We start from the raw sequence: 22,568 nt of genomic DNA, 5'->3' as shown, positions 1-22,568 counted from the left end.
ACACGGACAATGGACTAGTGGTTACCAGAGCGGGAGGTAGACGGGGGGAAAATTTTTTTTAATAATTTCTTCAATTAAATAAATATTTAAAAAATAAATTCAAAATGTTTGGCTTTAATTAATCACAATCTACTTTCAAATAATATTATACTATTTCTAGTTAGTGTAAGAACCTTACAATAGTGTACTCCCAATATATTCCCCTCATCTTCTGTTATTGTTGTCACATATTTTTCTTCTATATATGCTATAAATCTATAATATATTGCTATTATTTTGTATTTAGACAGTCAATTGTCTTTTAGAATGGTAAAAAATAAGATACTAGATACTATTTATCTTTAACCCTTTTCAGAGATCTTCATCTCTTTTTATAGGTCAAAGTTTTTATCTGGTACTCTAGTCCTTCTTGAAGAACTTCCTATAGCATTTACTGTAATAGAGTCTGCTATTAATGAATTCTCTCAGCGTTGGTCTAAAAATTTTTCCTTTTTGAATGTTATTTTCATTGATATAGAACTCTGGATTTACAGTTTTGTAAATCCAGATGTCCCTCCATTGTCTTATGGCTTATTTGCAGCAGGTCTGTTTGTAAGTCATATTATTTTTGTTGTCTGTCTGTAATGTGAATTTTTTACTTACTGCCCACAAGATTTTCTTATCTTTGTTTTTCCAATGGTTTCAATATGATATATCTAGATTTTTAAAATCTTGCTTGGGGCTTTCTGAGTTTTGTGAATTCTCCAGTTTAATATCTTTTATTTAGAGACTTCTTAGCAGTTATCTCTTTAAATATTTTGTCTGTCCCACTGTATCTCTCTTTTCCTTATGAGATGCCAATTTATCCCCAGCTCTTACTTGTATGTGTACATGTTTTAAATTCCTTATTCTTTATGCTTCAATTTGTGTAGTTCCTGTTTACCTATCTTCAAGTTCATCACTTCTTTCTTCACTTGTCAAGTTTACTGATGAGCCCAAAGGCATTCTTCATCTCTATTACCGTGTTTTTTAATTTCTAATATTTCTATTTAACTTGTTATGGTTTCTACCTCTCTGTGAAGCTCCTCATCTGATGAAGCATGTCATCCACCTTTTCCACTAGACTCTTTAACATATTAATTATAACCATTTTAAAATTCCTTATTTGACAGTACCGTCTGAGTCATCTCTGATTGGTTCTGTTGAATGCTTTGTCTCTTGATAGGGAGTTGATTTTTCTTGCTTTTTATGCCCTATAATGTTTAAACTAAATACTGGTTATCATGAGTAGGACAGCAGAAACTGAAGTAAATAGCACTTATGGCTAAATATGGGTATGCCTCTTCTTTAGCTAGAGTCTTAATGTGCAGCTTTGAGTCAAACTGGTCAGGAGTTGATCCTGTTTATGTTTTATTGTTGTTATGGTTATCTTCAGTACACCATTAGCTTTGAATCCTTCTGGTATTATCTTGCACGTAAGTTTAAGGATGGGTTGCCAAAGGATATTTTCTTTTTTCCTATTCCATACTTAGTTTTTGCCCTTCTCTATTACATTATTATTTCCTCCTCCAGCAGTAGACGGCTGTTGCTTCAAACACAGTGCTTGCTAGCTTGCACTAGGGGTTCTCTGTTGTACTGGTCTGGCCTCAGCTTTAGGCAAACCCTGTGTCCCTGAGTCTTGGCAATTGGGCTTTCTCATTGGTCCCACCCCTCACCTCTCCCAGAATAAGGTATCTTTAATATCTTGGGGCCAGGATGGCTTCCTGTTCCTCCCTCTGAAATAGAGGGTTTTTCTATTTTCTCTAGCCCAGTCATAATGGGTCTTCATCTGAGGACAAGGTTTGCTACCCCTCCTTCCCAACTTATGGTGTTTGTCCCATAGGGAAGAAAGGTCAGGGAAGCCTTTGTGTTTTTCTCACCAAGGCAGCTGCTTTCCTCCTCCAGGCCTATACCACTAAGGAAGACTTTTTCTAGTTCCCTGCCCCGTGCTCAATTATTCTCTTAACACCAATAAGGTCCACAAGAAAAGCCTATGAGTGAATGCAAACACCCCTTCTGTTAGCAGCATCAGGGTTTCTAGCTTCTGTTATCCCACTCAGTTTTTAGCAATTTGTTAAAATTTTTCACTGAATTTTTACCCTTTTGTAGGGAGCTTGACAGCTATTCTTTGTTCTGCCAAAGGTGAGGTAATGCTTGCATCCTGTCTCTCCTTAGAGGGGTCTGACTTTCCTTACATTTCAAGAGAGTCGAATGAACTATAACTTAGGTACTTTGGTCGGTTTAAGAAAAGTTATGATTTTATAGATCATACAGTTTGTTCCTGTTCTAAGGATGGGTATGATACTCTTTCCAGTCTTCTCTATCCTAAGCAAAACTGAAACTCTCTAGTAGTTTGTTATTTTTGAACTTTACACACTGCCCCTAACATTTATATAGAAATGCAAAAAAATGAGAATTGCCAAAACATTCTTGAAGAACAACAGGTGATGATAAACAAGACAGTGAGTTATTGTTGCAAAGACACAAAAGTAAATTAACAGAACAGAATAGAAAGTCCAGAAATAGACCTATGAAAACACAGACATTTAATATATAACAAAAGTGGTACTGCAGAATAGTAGAGGAAAGGACAGTCCTAGTAGTACTGGGACAATTAGATATTCATAAGAAAAAAAACTTAAAGTCTACCTCACCTAATAACCAAAAAAAACACTTCCAAATGGGTTTTAGAACTAAATGTAAAAGGCAAAAAATTCTATAACTTCTAGAAGCTGATATAGGATAATGTGTTCATAACTTTAGGGCACTGCACAAAAATTAATAATCATAAAAAAAGAATAAATTTGAATACATTAAAATTAAGATCCTTTGTTTACTAAATGACACTATTAAGACAGTAAAAGACAAGTTATAGAGTGGGAAAGATATCTGCAACACATAAAACAGTCAGGGATCCATAACAAGAATATAAAAATATATATATTCTGCAGCAACACAACAGAAAAATGGGCAAGATATTTGACTGGCATGACACAAAAGAGGATATTTATTAGTCAATAAATGCAGATAAAGGTGCTCAAATTCATTTGTAATCAGGAAATGCAAGTTAAAACCACAATGAGATAACACTAAACAACTACCAGCAATTCCACTCTCAGAAATAACTCAACAGAAATTCAAGCACATAAATACCAAAAAAAATACACACACACACACACACACACACACACACGTACAAGAATGTTCAGAACAGCATTATTTATAATAGTAAAATGCTGGAATCAATCTAAATATCCATCTACAATGGAATGGATAAGTTGGGTATTCAAACAATGGAATGTTCTATAGCAAAGAATATGAACAAATCATAACTACATGCAACAAGAGACATGGATCTCAGAAATATAATATAGAACAAAAGCAGTCAACATGAAACAAAATGCAAGCAGCTAATATGGAATAAAATACTGTATAATTCCATTTAATATAAATTTTAAAGAATAGACAAAACTATAATGTTTAAGAGAACAAGCTTAGGTGTTAAAACATCAGCATGTGGTTAACTCTGTAAGGGAAAAAGAGGATAGTGATTGTGAAGGAAAACACAGGGGCTCCTGGGATGCTGGCAGCGTCCTACTTCTTAACCTGGTTGGTAGTGACATGGATACTCACATTGTAGATAATTAACTGACCTGTATATTTATGTCTTCTGTGCTTGGCTGTCTGTGTATGTAATATACTTCATAATAACTTTCCCCACATCTCCCCAAAATATCTTGTGGTCACTGGTGAACTTATTTATTTTTTATTTTTTTTTACCAGAGGTGCTTCAAATATACTCTTTGGTTTTAATTTTGTAGGATTCTAGGAAAGTATTTTGTGTTTTTGGGGAGTGTGGTTGGGGGGTTTCTTCCCCTTTTTGGAACTGACTGGCACAGAATTCATGTAAAGGTAAAAAATATGTAAGCTGTATTACTGATCAAAAGCAGGATTACTGAATACCTTACCCCTAAATTAGATGGATTTGCCATCCGAGTCCGAGGCAGAGATGGAAAACTTCAGGTTTCCCTGTTGCCTGCCTCAGAAAACTCAGGATTTGGCTGAAATCAAAGAAATATAGACAGGAAGATATTTTCTGGTAAGATGAGTCACTCCTTCTTTCCTGGAATGGCGTGGGTTGGGGAGCTTGCCTTTCCCTCCTGGATAGTGAAATGGAAATTCTCTACACTCTATGAAAATGTGAAGAATGAGGAATAAATATTACCCCTAACAACAGGTAGAATAGTTATGCTTGATAGTCTGTCTTTGAAGTCAGCTCTCTAAAGCTTAGCAAAGGCTGCCATGGGCAAAATTTTAGAATAAGCTTCATTCTGCAATTAGAGAGACTTTCCCTTCTACCACTTCTGAACCTGTGTATATACTCCAACCACTACTTTTTCAGTGGCTTTCCTGGAAGTGTCTGCAGAGACTAGGAGGTAAGGGAGAAGGAGAAGAGAGTTGGTAATTATATATGTAAATCTTCATGTATTTATGAATAAAGACTATCTTTCTCATTTCTCCATCAGATATATTAAATAATGACATACAACTTTAAGAGCCTGGAGCTTACTCAAATCATTCTTTTTCCAGGTAAAGTTTAAGTACTTGCTTTCTGGTATTTAGAAGTGCTCAATGATTATCTATACTGGCCTACCCTGAAAAGACAATAAAAACACTAATAAATATCTACAACTTAAAGTCATTATTTCCTTCTCAGAGTGATTAATGATGATTGCGCATGTCCACAATTACTTCTATTTATGATTTTAATTAGCATAGATAATTTTTTCCAGGACATTCAGTTCAGACATACAGCATATTTGTTTTTTTTTTAGATTAAACTTTTATTTTTATTTTGAAATAATTGTAGATTCAAATGCAGTTGTAAAAAAATAATGCAGAGAGATTCCATTGTACCCTTTACCCGACTTCCTCCAATGGTAACATCTTGCAAAACTATAGTACAATATCTCAACCAAGATACTGACGTTGATACAGTCATGATACAGAACATTTCCATTTACAAGGATCCCTTGTGTTGTCCTTTTCTAGATATACACAGTTCCCATCCTCCACAACTCCCTTCCTAACCCCTGGAAACCACTAGTTTATTCTCCATTTCTATAGTTTTGTCATTTCAAGAAGGTCATATAAATGAAATCGTCTGGTACATAACCTTTTGAAATTAGCTTTTTAATTCAGTATAATTCTCTGGAATTTATCCAGGTTATATAGCATGTATCCACAGTTTCTTCTTTTTCATTGCTGAGTAGTATTCCATACTATGGATATACCACAGATTGTTTAACCATTCACCCACCAAAAAATTCTGGGTCGTTTTGGCTATTACAATATTAAAGCTGCTATAAACAACCATGTATAATCTTTTATGGGAACATAAGTGTGAAAACATGTTTATAATGATATGTAACTCTGCCTAATTTTCTGGCTATTTACAGAGGAAAGGACATCAAGGCAGTTGCCAAAGGTCATAGATCACTTCTCTATAACTGAGGATTAATTAATGACTCTTATTAGTACTTGTGGCTTTACAACCATCTTGATACCTGACCTTGAGAAGCCCTTGACTCTCTCTCTGAGCCTTAATTAGACAAGATACATGTTTTTCAAAGTGTATTCACCATGAAATGCTCCCACAAAGTGGTAGAGTAGGGAGAGGGGATTTCAGGAGTTTGAGGAAATGTTAAATACTACATTCCTCTTTTGAAGTAAGCAAATGCCCTTTGCTTACAAAAGGAAGGATCCAATTGCCAAAGTTTAAATTCCAGCTCCATCCTTTACTAAAATAGTAACCCTCAGCAAGACACTTAACTTTCCTGTACCTCAGTTTCCTCATCTGTAAAATGGAGATAAATAACAACAGCACCCCATTCATACAAATAGAACATTAACTATAAGGATACAAGAAAACACATGATAAATGTTAGCTATTATTACTATTATTACCATCATAATGAAAATCATCAAAATCATGATCTTATTAAAAATACATATGTCCAGGCTCCACTGCTGGAGATTCACATTCATTATGTCTAGGGTAGAGTCCTGTCCAGATGAAGAAGTAGGTTTAATCTACAGTAAGAATATGTCCAAGACAGTACTAGAGGCAGGATTCAAACTCAGACCAAACTGCCTGAGGGAGGGGTGTCACACTTATGTCTTTACATGAATTCAGTAAATACTTTAAATGTCGAGCTCTGCAGTCCTGCAAGAAGAGTGCTGTTCTCTCCTCAACTGAAGGTTGAGCTTGTAATATAAATTCATGATTCCTCAAGGGGTAGTTTAATAAAATAAGATGCAGTTCTGTGCAGTTGGCACACATCGGCTTTCAAAAAAATTCATAAATGTAGCAGTTAGCTTCGATACGTAAAAATTTTATTTGCGAGGCATTGCTTAGCAAATCAAATCTGAAAATAAGACATTATTTCTTTGGAAATACAAGAAAATAACTATGATTGCTATCATTTCTGTAGGTTTTACCACTACACTGCTGATTTCCAAAGGTCTTCTTATTGTCAAGCAGCAGGTAAATTTCCAGTACACTTAGGGAATCACTGCAGAGGGGGTGGCAATCTTCTTACCACTTCTGCAGCTATCCTCAGGTAAGCTTTGGCCTGGAAAAGAACAGATAAGTTTGTGCTATATCTCTCCCCAACACATGTCAAATGACTCATGAACTGTTTGCCGTAGTTGTCCACTGAGTTTAATAGTGAAAAGGCTGAGCGAGTGAGAAGATACTGCTGCCTATACTGCGGGTGGGGGAAGGAAGAATTTTAGATTATTTGGAAGATGACTATTTGGAGGATGACTTTTTGAAAAAATATTTAGTACCAGCAATTACTGTTTTCAAAACTCTAATTCCTGTATCAGCAAACGAGCAACCTGGTCTAGCTGCAGAAAAATTACACCTTCCTCTTCTGAAAAAATAATATTCTGAGTTAGATACTGCCAACACTTCTTTGGCATAAAAGCTGTTAGTCATTTTAAAGGGGACTATTACCACCCCATTGTTTGTCTTTGGAAAACATTTTCTTTATTCTCTCTGAGAATGGCATCTAATACCAGCACCAAGCACCTGCAGGCTCCTTCACCCGCTGAGTTTTGGGGATCATGGAAGAATTCCTGGGATCAGTTTTACACCCTTCATCTCTGGAACCCCCAGGGCAGTAGAACACAAAAAAGCAGCTCCCAAGCCACCGAGTACACCACAAACTAACCCAATGCTCACAGTCTGGTTAGAACAATGGTTACGACATTTGCATTTAAAGAACTTTAAACAATTGCAATACAAATGAATACCTCTTATTTTTTTCTATTTTATCTATGAAAGTAACTGTCAGAAACAACAGTAAGACTTTCTATAAACAACCTAAGACTTTCTAAAACTATTAATTTATATATTTATATACTTAGAATTGACTATATACAACTACTACAACTACTAACTACTACTACTAATAATGGCCAAAACTTACTACAGTACTTAATATTTGCCAAGTATTATTTCATTTATCCTCACAGCTACCCTAAGGAATAAATTCTGTCCTTATCCCCATTTTATAAGACGAGGAAACCAAGACCCAGAAAGATTTACTGCTAATACAAGATGAGCTGTCCAACTTTCTGACTCTGCACAGTAAAAGAACTGTTTAAGATCTATATTTACCCTTATTTGATGAAATGCTTTAGTGTGTTTCACATATCTTCATGTAAAATAACTATGCTTGAACCCTAATGTATGAATTATGCTTTATTTTAGCAGAAAAGTTTTAAAATTTCATTTGAGTATATCTTTTTAAAAAAAGAATAGTTTTCAAAACATGAATAAGGACTTAAATTCTTTTATTGTGTACCCACTATACCAAGTACCTCACATAAGTAATCTCACTGAGGTAAAATAAGCATCATCGGCTCAACTTGGATAAAGAAACTGGGAGTTGTTTGCTCAAGGTCACAAAGTCAGAAGGCTGGGAAATATTCAAACCTGGGCCCACCAGGCTCCAAAGCCCAGCTCCTTTTACGACATTACATATGAAACAGAAAATCCAAGTCACAAATAATCATAATGTAATGCTTTGTCTAAAAATGGTTTCAGTCCCTGCTACAGTTAACAGAAATAATAGTTTTTGTTTAGAAATGGAAATAACATGTACTTTATAAAGAATATTTTTCTTTAATGTGCTGATTTTCACCCATGCATCTTTATAAATACCTTTTTAATCTCCTAGTAGCTTTCCTAGGTATTTAATATTTTCTGATGAAAATTTAAAGTTCATTAAGGCAAGCTAAGACAAGGCCATCATTCTATAATCTTTTAGTTCTTACGTTAAATTAGAGACATACCTATCAGACTACACAAAATACTGAATGATTCCAATCAAATTTGCTACATTTAACCTTCATTTTTTAAAGGACCATCTCCAAACTTAAACTTTCAATATAGGACACTCAAAGTAATGGTTAGATTGTCATTTGCTGAGAAACCACTAAAAGTGCTTAGTTTAACAGTTTCAATTTCTACAAAACTGTTGAGATTGAATTTTTCAGCCAATGCAGTATTATTTCAACAAATCCTTTTTGGTTCTTATTGTGTATGAGGCATTGTTTTGGGAAATCTGTGGGATATAATAATGTTAAAGGGAGGTAGAATAGCTCACTGGTGAAGATTTGGGGACTTTAAGTCAGACAGGCATAAAATCTTAGCTCCATTACTTACTAGTTTTGAGGCCTTGGGTTAATCACTTAACCTTTCTAGGCACAGTTTCCACATCTGTATAATGGTTATAACAACAGTATCTACCTCGAAGGGTTTGAAGGAGTATTGAAAATAAAGTATGTGAAGTGCTGGCACAGAAGAAGCAAATAATAAATATTGGTGGCCATTATTATTACTATTTTGTCCTCTACAAGTAATTTACAATTTTATGGACGGGCTCATAGTAACATGTCCTTTGGGGTACTTTTCCTAACTGAGGAATAAGTAAATTAAATACCCGCTTTTGTTAAATCCATAACCAGCAAATAGCAAACACACATTGTATGTAAAAAGTATAACTTAGATTTCTCAAAATATTAATACTCTCTTTTTCATCAACTCAAGTCTATACAGATTAACCTTTCTCTCCTATCCAAGATCTTTTATTGGGCCATCTAGAGGCACAGATAATACAGCTGGATCCTATTTGCCTGCTCTATCATTAATAAGTTAAAAGGAAATGGATGGCAACCAAAGAGCAAGAAGTTTTATAAAGAGTTTTGTTCATTTATCTTTTGTTTTTAAAGATCTGAAGTTCCAATTTATTATACACTTTTCATGTTAAGACTATGAGGTAATAATTTAGAAATTTTAAGATAATAAAGTTCCAACTTATATTTGAAAGTCTGTACCAGAAATATCTTATAGCACAACTCACCAAATCAAATCTAGCTTAAACCACAAAGGGTTAGGCAGTTCACATTCTCACTAATGTCACCCAACAACAGTAATATAAAAAGTCTAATTTTTATGCAGATGTTAATGAGATTTAAAAAATATACAACTACAAAAAACTCCACAGACACTTGCTTAGAGTTTTAACTCATATTATCTCTTGATGGTTTTTATTTGTTCTATACTATATTGCATTCTTTTAACTTCTTAAAATGTTCCTCGCTTTTGAAAAATATCGAAGAAAAAAGCAACAATAGACAGGTGGAAAAATATTAAGAAATGTAAACTCATAACTGAGATAAACTAGTAAGTAATTAATCTTATCCATCATAATCGCCACAGAATGTCTTTAAATAGTCTGCTGTCAGGAGGCATTTCAATTTTCATGCAACTTTTCATTCACTGCATAAAGTAAAGTATACTTATGGTAGTTAGAATTACCAGACTTCAATTATGAAAGAAATAAAGGGTTATGGATTTTGTTCATCTGAAATATTTCCAAGTAAAGACTGAGAAGGAAATTTAATATTACCTAAAAGATAAAGAAAAGAAAACCAATGATAAGTGCAATACTGTATTTACTCAGAGATCATATTCTCAGCAACTCGATCTCCTGTATCATAACTGTTGACCCTTAAGAAAGGGAAAGGAGCTCTCAGTCCCTGAAAAGGATAACTCGAAGTAAACCTACTTTATTTATCTAAAGTTCCTGACTGTCAATTTACTCTTACTTTATTCACAACTCTAACCAAGCTTGGATCTTTTATTTTCCAGTTCACACATGACTAGAGAAGCAAACTAGAATGAAAGGTGTAGTACTTATGGATGGACAAAATAACAGTACTTTATATAAAACCACAAAAGATCCTGAACAGCCAAAGCAATCGTGAGAAAGAAGAACAAAGCTGGAGGTATAACGCTCCCTGATTTCAAACTATACTATAAAGCTATAACAATCAAAACAGTGCGGTACTGGCACAAAAACAGACATACAGATCAATGGAACAGAACCAAGAGCCCATAAATAAACCCACACTTATTTGGTCAATTAATCTATGATAAAGAAAGCAAGAATATACAATGGGGAAAAGATAGCTGCTTCAAAAATAAATGGTTGATGAGAAAACTGGCAGATACATGAAAAAAAATAAAATAAAACTAGACTGTTTTCTTACACCACATACAAAAATAAGCTCAAAATGGATTAGAGACTTAAACGCAAGACCTGAAACTATAAAACTCCTAGAAGAAAACACAGGCAGTAAACTCTTTGACATAGGCCTTAACAGTATTTTTTTATATATGGCCTCTCAGACAAGAGCAACAAAAGCAAAAATAAACAAATGGGACTACATCAAGCTAAAATGCTTTTGCACATAAAAGAAAACCATCAATGAAATGAAAAGAAAACCTACAGAACTGAAGATATTTATAAATGATATATCTGATAAGAGATTAATACCCAAAATATATAAAGAACTCATACAACTCAACATCAAAAAATAATAAACGATCCAAATAGACACTTCTCCAAAGAAGACATACAGATGGCCAATAGACAAATGAAAAGATGCTCAACATCACTAATCATCAGGGAAATGCAAATCGAAACCACACTGATATATCACCTCACATCTGTCAGAATGGCTATTATCAAAAAAACAAGTAACAAGAGTTGGCGAGGATGTAGACAAAAAGGAACCCTCACACACTGTTGGTGGAACTGTAAATTGGTACAGCCACTAGGGAAAATAGTATGCAGATTCCTCAAAATATTAAAAACAGAACTAACATATGAACCAGCAAATGCATGTCTGGGAATTTACTTGAAGAAATTTTTTAAAAAACCCACTAATTCGAAAAAATATATGTACACTTATGTACATTTCAACATTATTTACGATAGCCAAGATATGGAAGCAACTTAGGCATCCATCAACAGATGAGTGAATAAAGATATGATGTGATACACACACACACCACACACACACACACACACACACACACACACTGGAATATTACTCAGCCATGTAAAGAATAAAATCTTGCCATTTGTGACAACATGAATAGACCTAGAGGTTATTAAACTAAGTGAAATAAGTCAGACAGAGAAAGACAAACACTATATGATCTCACTTATATGTAGAATCTGAAGGTCAAAACAAATGAGCAAAACAAAACTGAAACAAACTCAGATATAGAAAACAAAATGATGGTTGCCAGAGGGAAGTAGGGTAGAAGATGGACAAAAATGTGAAGGGGCTTAAGAGGTACAAATTTCCAGTTATAAAATAACTGGAATAAATAAGTCACAGGATGTAATGTACAGCATAGGGAATATAGTCAATAACATTGCAATAACTTTGTATGGTGACAGAATGTTACTAGAATTGCCATGATCACTTCATATGTTATATAGATGTTGAATCACTATGCTATACACTTCAAACTGTATATAGAATACTGTATGCCAACTACAGTTTAATTTTAAAAAGAACAAAAACAAAACAACAGTACTATAACATTATACTTGTTAAATAAGAAAAAATGAGAGAAACTATTAGAAGATTGTTTGGGACTGTTCAGCAAAGGAGTATAAAAACTATACCCAAACTGATGTATCAGATAAATGACTTTTTTCAACTTAAATAGCAAGTGCTATTTAGGAAAGAAGAGATACATATGATTAATTTAATCTCTATTTTCTAAAAAGAGTAAAATAAAATATTTTGTGCTTAAAGTCATAAACCTCAGCAATCTTAAAAATCTATCAACTACATCCCCAATGAAACACTTCTAGTTTTTCCACCTCACCTCCCTAATCATAGTTATTAAAATAAAAGCAATGAAAAGCACATCTCTAATGGTATATAGTTTCCCTATATCCAATTTAACGTTTTTAAAATTAGGTTTCCTTCTCCCAATAATCAGCGGAACTTCAGACACTTGAAATATAACAACCTCGGGCAGTTGGACATTGATAGCCAGCAAGACAAGAACTCTACAAACTTTCATTGTTCATGTTCTTCATGAGAAAATTGGTTAGGTGATGATTCTTTGTCACTGAAATTGTTCAGTTGATAATTCAGAGCTAACACTGGTATGCCTACCATATAAAATAGTAACTTAAAGATGCTTTTTTTTTTTTGAGACAACCCTTGGTTGACCTTACAGATTGCAAGGACCTTGTCAGCTTACAATCCCTTATTTTTTATTTTTTATGCCTACAGCACCTGGTCTTCCTGGGTGGTCTTCCACTCAAGTACTAACCAGGCCCAACCCTGCTTAGCTTCCGAGATCAGATGGGATCGGGCTTGTTCAGCATAGCATGGCCATAGTCTAAAGATTCTTTAGATACATTAACCAATCTTTGTTTAATATGTGCATTGCAAATAAACTTGATTGTCTCAACTTTCTATACATCAAAAAGTATGTATCCTGTAAAAAGAAATTAAAATACATATTTAAAAATATAACTTACCTCATCACTTCCAGGCTGTGAAAACACAATTGGCTGGCCTGTATCTGAAGCTTCCCTTATATCAAGATGTAAAGGAATGTCTCCTGAAAGAGCCCAACAGATATCTGTCAGTACTACAAAAGATCATATTGGCATTTGGAATTCCATTGTTTGAACTTCAAAAAGAAACATAATCTAAACAAAATCAACTCAAATCAACTTGAATTTATGAGATTTAAAACTGTTAAATCTCTGAAAAAGTAATTTCAAATGAAAACTAAGGACAAAATATTGCATTTGAGGGTAGTACAATGATTGGATATGAATATATGGAAGTTATGTGGCAGACAATCAAGGAATGAGGCCTCTGATTTATTTTTTTACTGGAAATCTTCCAGCAAGAAATGGCTTGGAAGACATCTGTAAATTATCTTTACCTGTAATACCTGATATAGATACATTATATACCACATAATAGAAAACTGAAGAGGAAAAGATGGGGAAGCAAAGAAGTTTTAAAAAAGTACAACAAAATAACCTTCCTGATGTTGGCTGATAAGTAAGCTAAGAGAACTCTTGAAAAGTAGGCCAGGCCTTTATCTCTACTCTCTGCCTCTTTATCAGATAGAATTATTTTTCTTTTATTATGTATTAATCTATATAGCATTATATATCACTTGTGAGCTTGATGAAATCTCAGAAAGTGTATAATAAGAACCTCCGTATACACACTTGAGGTCTGGGAGGATGTATGTCTTTCCTGATGATATGTTACTATTAGGTAGTAGAACTTATGCGAAAAATGCTCTGATTCATCATCCAATTGACTCTTTCCACCAAACCATCACAAATGAAGCCTTTCAAAAGGCTGAGATTTAAAACATCGTAAATGGAATCTTAAGCAGAAGAGTTGACTTGTCATGGTAGTCAGCATTCTTAGAACCACTCCAAATCCATGCAATGGTTATTGAAATGTGTGTATGTGTGTGTTTTATATAAATAAGTCATTCAGCACCATGCCAGGCAATGTAAATAATGAAGAAGAAGTATATGTTACAAAATTTAAAACCTACTACAATTTGTATTATGAGATACTTGGGGAACAGCTATTTCATGCTTGTCTTGTCAGCAAATTTTAAAATCTTAACCAACTCTTTAAGTCTTTCTTAAATGTTCAATAGCCAAATGACAAAAATACATGAATATTTCAGTAACCATTTAAAGATTAGCTTTTCAGTAAATTTGATGTCTATTCTATAGATCAACTTAAAACTGTAGAAGTCTATAATGGGGCAGGCAGGGGAATACACATGTTATAGAAAATACCTAGAAACCCACAGAGCTTTTTCTCTTCATTTATGAACTGCCATTATAGTAAGGAATCCTGAATGCTTTCATTTCTGCTGCAGTAATGGAAGAAAAAAAAGTAAGACAATCTCCGTTATATAGCCACCTATCTCCATCAATTCTGTCCTCTAGAGACACAGTCTTACCTATAGGCATAGACGAGTAGACCAAGAAGGAAAAACCTTGTTAGAAAATAAGTGGCATAGTGAGAGCAGTAATGGGCTAACAGTTGTATACTGAGAAGGATAAAAAGGAGTAAAGGTATAGAAAGTGGATGGGGAGCAGCCAGGCCTTGAAAAGTACCTTTGATGGGTTAGGTCTGAAGGAAGCAGGGCATATTTCAGAGACGTAAATTCAAGGGGTTTCTGTGAGATGATCTGAGACCTTAATTACTATGCATAAACTGTCCTTGTAGGTAAATATAAAGTTCTCAAGAGCCATTTTACCAAATAACCATTTAAAACACAGCCCAATGGAGGAACTAAATTAAGAGGGAGCTAGAAGGTCAGTAAAAGACAAGTAAGGGTTCCTGGGGGCTTCAACCAGTCAGGAGGCCATAGCTCTGAGAGATCTTTCCCTTATTTCAGTTCCTCATTTCCAATTCCAACCTTTTCATTATCGGAGCCCCTGCTCCAGTTCATGGGAGATTCCTCTGGGCCCCCAGGACTGCATTAAAAGGAAGAGATGTGCCTTGAGTTGGAGCTCTAAATTATTTTCCACAACACTGTTAGATACAGCAGTCTATAGCACTATTCAGTGTTTGTGATTAGTAATCAGTGTTGCTGATACATTTTTAGGTTAACTATACTTTTGTGATCTGTTGGTTAAAAAGTAACTTCCCTATGTGACATTGTTTCTCTAGGAGATATATTTCAAATTCTTAATAACTGACTTACAAAATCCTACCCATTTATAAATTAGGGAATTATAATATTGTCAGCATAATTCAATAATGCCATTATAATTACACATTTACTTTATAATATAAGTGAATGTTAATCTGTTATGTTATTATGCAGATTTAGGAAATTGAACTTTCTAGGTTAGTTAAATGAAAAACAGTTGCAGAATATAATTACTGACTATAATTATAGCAATGTATCAAAATATATCATTAGTATTCACCTGGCACTGTGGTGGTTGCTATAGTACAAACGCATAATAACAATAATACATCTAACATCAACTTTTAGAAATGTAACTATAATAGAGAATGTTTTGAAATTCCTTGATCTCTAGGGGATCTTAATTGTAAACTACTTAAAACTAATAATTCACTCTATGGTTCCCTTATTCAACATTTAACATTTGCCTTCCCTAGAACAGAAACTCATTCATAAGTAGAATATCAAAACGTGTTTCCTAAAAAGTACATTAAGTTGCTTGTGGATTGTTTTAAAATCATGTTTTATCCAAATTCTGTGTTTTGCTCACTTAACACATGATTTTATTTCTCCTTATAACACTAATTAATCCTTCAATTCAATAACATGAACAGTAGATACATACAATGTAAATTTCAGGTTCTGTGCTATATAGACATGGCAGACACATATAAAAAGATTACAGTATACAGAAAATATTGTCCTTCTAGAACAAGACTGATAAATTCAGAACTGATAAGGGAGGCATTTTTTTCATATACACTAAGAATGGACACTTCCAAAGGCTGCTACAACACACTGAACAGGTATTTCCATATATACTGTTTATACTGAGAGATGTGTTCCCAACTTAGCAAACAAACTGATGACCATTACTTAAATATGGGCTTCAAATTACAGTACTCAGACTACAAAACTCTCTTCTTAAATTCAAGTTATAGAAAGTTTTTTATCAATAGCAGAAGTTACCAAAATTGGCAGAACTTCCTATTTAAAGACTTCCACTAATGAAGTATGATAAAAAGCTAAAGAAAAGTTAGCACATAAAACTGCGCTTTACTAACTTAACATAAAAAACATAGCCAAAAGCAATTTATCATTTTCCAAGACACTCTTCATTACCATGCCTTATCTCCACTTTCCCTTCTGCCACTTCCTCTGCAAAAGAATATTCTTTGGTCTTACCTAGAACATCAAGATCAAGGGTCCGTGCTAGTCTCCTTGCACCATCAGCACCAAAAATATGAGTTTTGTGTTTACATTTTGGACACTGGAAAACACTCATATTTTGGACAAGGCCCAGAACCTAGAATAATAAAAACACTGCAATCAAAACAAAATTAAACCGAATCTCAATCCATATTTCAACAAGTTTTTATCGTGTACATAGTAGGTTCCAGTGATACAATGACAAATAAGTTATGGTATCTGTTCTCAAGGAATTCACAAGCTAGTGGAGGAGCAAGACACATGTAATTTAATTGACTTTAATGTGATAAATACTAATGAAATATAAATAAAAGGGATTAAAAAATTCTGTCTGGGAAGAATAAGAGGAATCTCTGAGGTGCCTATAGAGAACTATTTCTTGAGGTTGAGGATGAGAAGAGGGGTTGACGCCTACAGCAGGAATTCTAGACAGAGAGAAGAGCACAAGCCAAGGAAATGAAAAATAATGTGTGTGGCCTATTTGGACTGCAACCAAGCGGGGATTAAGGCAAAAGCTGGTTTGGTAAGGAAAGTCAGGGTCAGATGGTAAGGTGCTAAATGTCATCCATGTAACTGAGACTTTTTTCTTGAGACAACAAAAAACCACAAAAGGTTTTTAAAACTGGTATTAAAGAGGTAATGTTACACAATCAGATATGTGTTTCGGGAATTTAGCTCTGATGGCAATATGGAAAAAATAAGCAGAAGAAACACAGGAAAATAGCTAAGAGGCTGACTGTGGACAAAGCCTCATAGTAAATAACGGCTAACATGTAATGAGTGCTTATTATATGCCAGGTACTGGGATAAGTGCTTTAAATGCACCATCTTATTTATTCCTCACAGGAACTTTAAGAGATGGGTATTTTATCATCCCCATTCTATAGATGAGAAAACTGAAATAGTTAGTGAAAGACTAAAACTCAGTTCTTATCAGAATGCTACCTTTTGAAACAAAAATTTAAAGCCTTGTATAAAGTATCCATCTCCTTCTGAGCACAGCTTCCAGCACAAAATAGATACTTCATAAACATTTATTGAATAAGTAGGCTCTGCAAATATAATCCTCATTCGTGCTCTTTTTAATCCCACTTCTTATTGATGGGAAGCAGTAATTCTCTTCTATCAAAGGCTTACAGATAATGTCTGTATCATCCTATTGATTCCATCTATAAGATTATCAATTATAAAAGACATCTTTATTAGGATATTTGCATTTTGCATGAAGAACAGCACTAACTGCCCACAATGAAACATATAAACAAGAAGGCGATCAAACTTGTTATTCTTCCTGAAAAAGGAAACAGAAAAAGTTTCACACAACACATTTAAATGAAGGTAAACAGTGAGGGACATAAATATGTAGTTAAGCATTTTCCAAGCATCTAATACATGCCCTTTTGCTGATGCAAAGTATATCACAAAAAATAAATCAGTGTGTTTTGATAATTCAGTATCATCTCCAGAAGCTAAAAGAAAACACAGCTTAATATCACACAGCTTGTTTATTCACTAGGTCTATATAATAAACTCATTGCTTGGACAGTTTTACTGCCATTTATGTTAAATGTGATATATCCCCTGACTGTAGGGCTTTCAACTTAAAAAAAAAATCACTCGAGAAATGGAAAAAGGAAAAACACTTTAAAAACATGAAAATTTAGGTGAGGGTATATTCCAATCCAGAGGCAATGGGAAAAGCATTCCTACTCTGGAACTTCTTAGACTGCCCAAGACACAGAGGCACAGAGCAACAATGCATTTGTAGTTTGTGTGAACAACTCTCTAAGGACTATATATATATATCTAAGACATGTTCTCTATAGATACTACGTAAATGTCACAAACATAAATCTATAACCAAACTTGATATTTAATGAGCTCCTATTATATGCCAGTAACTGCGCTAAACAGAAGCAGCCATAGACAGTGGTGAGCAAAGCAGACCTGATCCTTGCCCTCTTAGAGCTCGCATGCTAATTGGAAAAACAGATTGAACAAATAATAGTGAAACAATCTACTTTAAAAACTGAAACAGCTTCTCTAAAAGCAAAGCAACAAAGTATGAGAGCACAGAAAAGAGAAGACTCTATCTACCCTGGGAGTCACAGAGGACTTCGTGAAGAAATATTTGATCTAAAAAACACTCAAGACAGAAGTAGGGAACACATGTCTTCTTCCAGGAAATGAAAGAGCAGTATGGTTGAGGTATGGTGTGACTGGCACGACATGAGGTAGGGCTTGTAGGCCATGTTAGGTGTCTGGGTTACATGAGTGCAAAGTGAAGCCACTGAAGCCACTGAAGGTTTTTAGCAAGAGAGACCACTATGCCTGTAGTTCTGCTAGACTCATTTCTCAGACTGTAGGCTTTTAAAAACATGGACTAGAAAAACTAAAATGACTTGTCTTTGTGTGTTTATTTTCTTAGACAAATACAAATCCAGGGCTGTATTCTCTGAAATCAGTCATTTCAGAGGTGATAATTTTTAATGCTGTCTAAAATATTCCAGTTCTTCTCCTGGGCACAAGGTTAGAGTTTTTCTTCTCTGCACAAGGTTAGGTGAGGACATGTAATTTGTTGGGACAATGAAATGTGAGCAGAAGGAACATGTGTCACATCTCGGCAGAAGCTTTAAGTGCCAATTCCCCATTATCTTTCCCTTTGTCCCTGTGATCAGCAAGCTTTCGAAAGTGCTGCTCCAAAAGTGCAGAGTAAGAACAGCGCCGAGGAGTGTTGAAGCCAAACTATATAGCACGAGGGAAAAAAACTACTGTTGTTTTAAGCTACTGAAATTTGAAGATTGTTAGCATACACACATAACCCAGCCCATCTTGGCTAAAACAGGGGTGTAGGAAAAAAATACTGAAATTTTGATTTCTGTTTTGTGATTTCCTTTTTAAATTCAATTTTGTGTGTGTGTTTTAATCAAAACAACATGCGGATGCAGTTATATATGTATACTACAGATACTATATGTAATTTATTAATAAATAAATATATGCTCAAACATCATTTCCTGATAAGGATGTATAATCAAAAAATTTAAAGATAATCCTCTATGTTTGAATTCAGAGGTTTTGACAACTAAGCTTGGTTCTATTACTGATAATATGTAACTTCTAGTTTAAAGAAAAATGCCCTAATACTGCACACTACATTATCTTTTTAAAAAAAATTTATTGGGGGTGACATTGACTAATAAAATTATATAGGTTTCAAGTGTCCAATTCAATCATACCTCACATGTATACTGCATTATGTGTTTATCACTCAAAGTTAAATCTCCTTCCATCACCATATATTTGACCTCCTTTCCCTCCTCTTCTCCCCCTTTCCATCTGGGAACCATTAAACTATTGTCTGTGTCTATGAGTCTCTGTTTGTTTGTCTTGTTCGTTTGTTGCTTTTGGTTTTATATCCCACATATGAATGAACTCACACATTTATCAACCTTTTCTATCTTATTTTGCTTAGCATGATAATCTCAAGATCCATCCATGTTGTTGCAAATAGTAGTATTTCATCTTTTCTTATGGCTCAGTAATTTCCATTTTATACATGTAGCACATCTTTATCCAATAATCTATCGAAGGTCGTTTTGGTTGTTTCTATGATTATCTTGAATAAACTAATTCCATTAACCAGAATTCTCTCATCTTAAGACTTCCCACACGTATATTAATTTGCTTAGAAAACAAGAAAAGAAAAGAAAAGTTGTAATGGAACAGAACAGAGAGCCCAGGGCAGACTCACAACGAAAGTCACTGATTTACTATGGAGATGACATAGCACTGCATGTTAATTGGTTATCTGTATGGAAAATAAAAAATCTTAACCCCCCATACACAAAAATTAATTCCAGATGTATTATAGAGTTAAATGAGAAAGGTAAAATAATAACACTTTCAGAAGAAAACAGGAGACTATACTTATAACCTTGGAGGCAGGCAAATTCTTTTCTAGCAGAACACAACAAAGCACTAAATAAACATAAATGAAAAAAATTTTTTTAAACTGGACTGCATTAAAATGAATAATTTAATCAGAAGACGTAATTAAGAGAATGAAATGATATAGAGCAGGAGATGGTATCTATAACACACATGTATGACAAAGGACTTTTATCAGGGATATGTAAAGAACTCTTATAAGTCAATAAGGAAAAAATCAGATACTACAATAGAGAAATGAGCAAGAGACTTAACAGAAACTCCATAAAAGATTATATCCAAAGACCAACAAACATGAGAAAAAGTGTTATCTTCATTTATCATCAGAGAAATGCAAATTAGAACCATAATGAGATACCATGTATTTATGCTTAAGTCCTGATTAGAATAAATGAATGTTATTAAAACAACAAACAAAAAATACCAAATGTTGGTAAGGACACAGAACAACTACACTCATATTTTCAGTTAAGTAAGTGTAGGCCGGTACAACGATTTTGGAAAAACTCTTTGGTAGTTATCTACCTAAATTTATATATGTTTATATTCTGGAACGGTAATTCCACTCTCAGTTATATATTAACAGAAATGTGAATATAACATTCATTGAAAGACATGTACAAATGTGTTCATAACAGCACTAATTATTCCCTAATGGAAAACTACCCGAATGTCCATCAACAGTAAAATGAACAAATAAATTGTGGTATATTTACATAATGAAATGCTATACGGTAGTAAGAATGAAAGAACTATAGCTACAATCAACAATGAGTGAATCTCGCAAATATAATTTTAAGAAAAATAAGCCACACAAAATTATATACTTATTATTCCATTTATATAAAGTTCACAAACAGGCAAAACTAATCTTTGGTGTTATAATTTGAGTTCTACTTTGGGAGTAGTGACTGGGAGGTGGCATAAGGCAGGAGCTTCTGGCGTACTGGTAATGTTCTGTTTCTTGAATACAAATAATGGGTCTATTCACTTAGTAAAAATTCATTGGACGATACACTTACATTTCATGCCCTTTTGTGTATACCATACTTCAATAAGACATTCACTTTTTTAAAAAGATGGTCATCTCAAGAATGGCCAAAAAAGCAATAAGAACAGATAACCAAACGATGTGCATCTTATGAACCTGCACACAAAAACAATCATTTGTTTTAAATAGAAAATATTCTGTAGAACCAGAGAAGTAGCAGTAAAATTAAGATCAGGTCCTTGGGAGGAATAATCCCCTATTCTTTCCACCTGACACTCCAAGAAAAGGCCTGAAATAAAAGTCTAACCCCAGAGAAGCTCTGAAATAGTGGAGTTCTAGACTTGCAATATCTAGTAAGGTATCCACTTGTCACACATGGCCACTGAGCACTTGAAATGTAGCTAGTCTGAATTGAGATGTGCTGTAAGTATGAAATATACATTGGATATCAAAGACTTAGAGCAAGTAAAAGAATGTAAAATATCTCCATAATTTTTTTTACATCTATGAGTTATTCTTTAAACTTTTTAAGCCTTTTCACAGAAGTGTACCATGAATACGCATAAAAAAGTATACAAATTATAAATGTATGACTGAATGGATTTATCATAAAGTATACCCATGTCACCATGATGCTATTAAGAAATAAAACATTGCCAGCACCCTAGAAGTCTCCTTGTATACTCTTCAAAACATGTTCCCAAAAGTATAAACTAGCTAACTGAATTCTAACACCATAAATTAATTTTGTCTGGTTTTGAACCTGATGTAAATGTAATCATCCAATTCATCTAGCTAACCCATGCATATCTGTAGTTTATTTTCATTGAGATTCTACGGTGACTCTATCACAATTATTCATTCTCTTGCTGGATCACTGTTGTCTCCAGGTGTTGGCTATTATAAATCATGCTTCTATGAATATTTTTATACATGTCATTTTTTTGCTGGGTATTAGCTTATACATTTTCAACTTCTGTAAAAATGCCAGTTTTCCAATGAAGTTCTACCAATTTACACTCCTACCAGCAATGTATGAGAATTCTAGTTGTGCTACAGTTTCACCAACACTTGATACCTAATCAGTCTTCTTTCATTTTAGTAAATATGATGAGTTTGTTGTCATATCTCATTGTATTGGATTGTTCAAGTGCCAAGTTTGTTTATCTTGAGAACTACATGGCTCCTGTTTAAAGTTTACCAAAAGTATAGTGGAATAAGATCTGGGAGGTAGAAGTGAAGCCTTAGGCATTATAC

The 22,568-nt window shown here is 34.0% G+C and overlaps 1 protein-coding gene and 1 pseudogene across 3 annotated transcripts in view; both read right to left on the bottom strand.

Moving 5' to 3' along the window:
* The window catches only part of NUBPL (nucleotide binding protein like), a 288,220-nt gene that overhangs the window by 127,545 nt on the left and 138,107 nt on the right, over positions 1-22,568 (bottom strand). The window contains exons 10-12 of one of the 3 annotated variants that reach the window (XM_023521150.1): positions 16,346-16,466; positions 12,951-13,033; positions 4,959-6,653 (exon numbers count right to left, since the gene is read on the bottom strand). In XM_023521150.1, the coding sequence (XP_023376918.1) occupies positions 6,591-6,653; positions 12,951-13,033; positions 16,346-16,466 (267 nt within the window). In that variant the 3' untranslated portion in view covers positions 4,959-6,590. Of the gene's footprint in view, positions 1-4,958; positions 6,654-12,950; positions 13,034-16,345; positions 16,467-22,568 lie in introns of those variants that run through there. The other 2 variants (XM_011376409.2, XM_023521149.1) reach the window with 2 other exon arrangements.
* On the bottom strand, positions 12,691-12,809 carry LOC111730021 (annotated as a pseudogene).

This window comes from Pteropus vampyrus, unplaced genomic scaffold (assembly GCF_000151845.1).
Source record: "Pteropus vampyrus isolate Shadow unplaced genomic scaffold, Pvam_2.0 Scaffold297, whole genome shotgun sequence".
NCBI classification, from domain to species: Eukaryota; Metazoa; Chordata; class Mammalia; order Chiroptera; family Pteropodidae; genus Pteropus; species Pteropus vampyrus.
The sequence above is the reverse complement of the archived record's forward strand: the minus strand, read 5'-3'. Positions and strand labels throughout refer to the sequence as shown.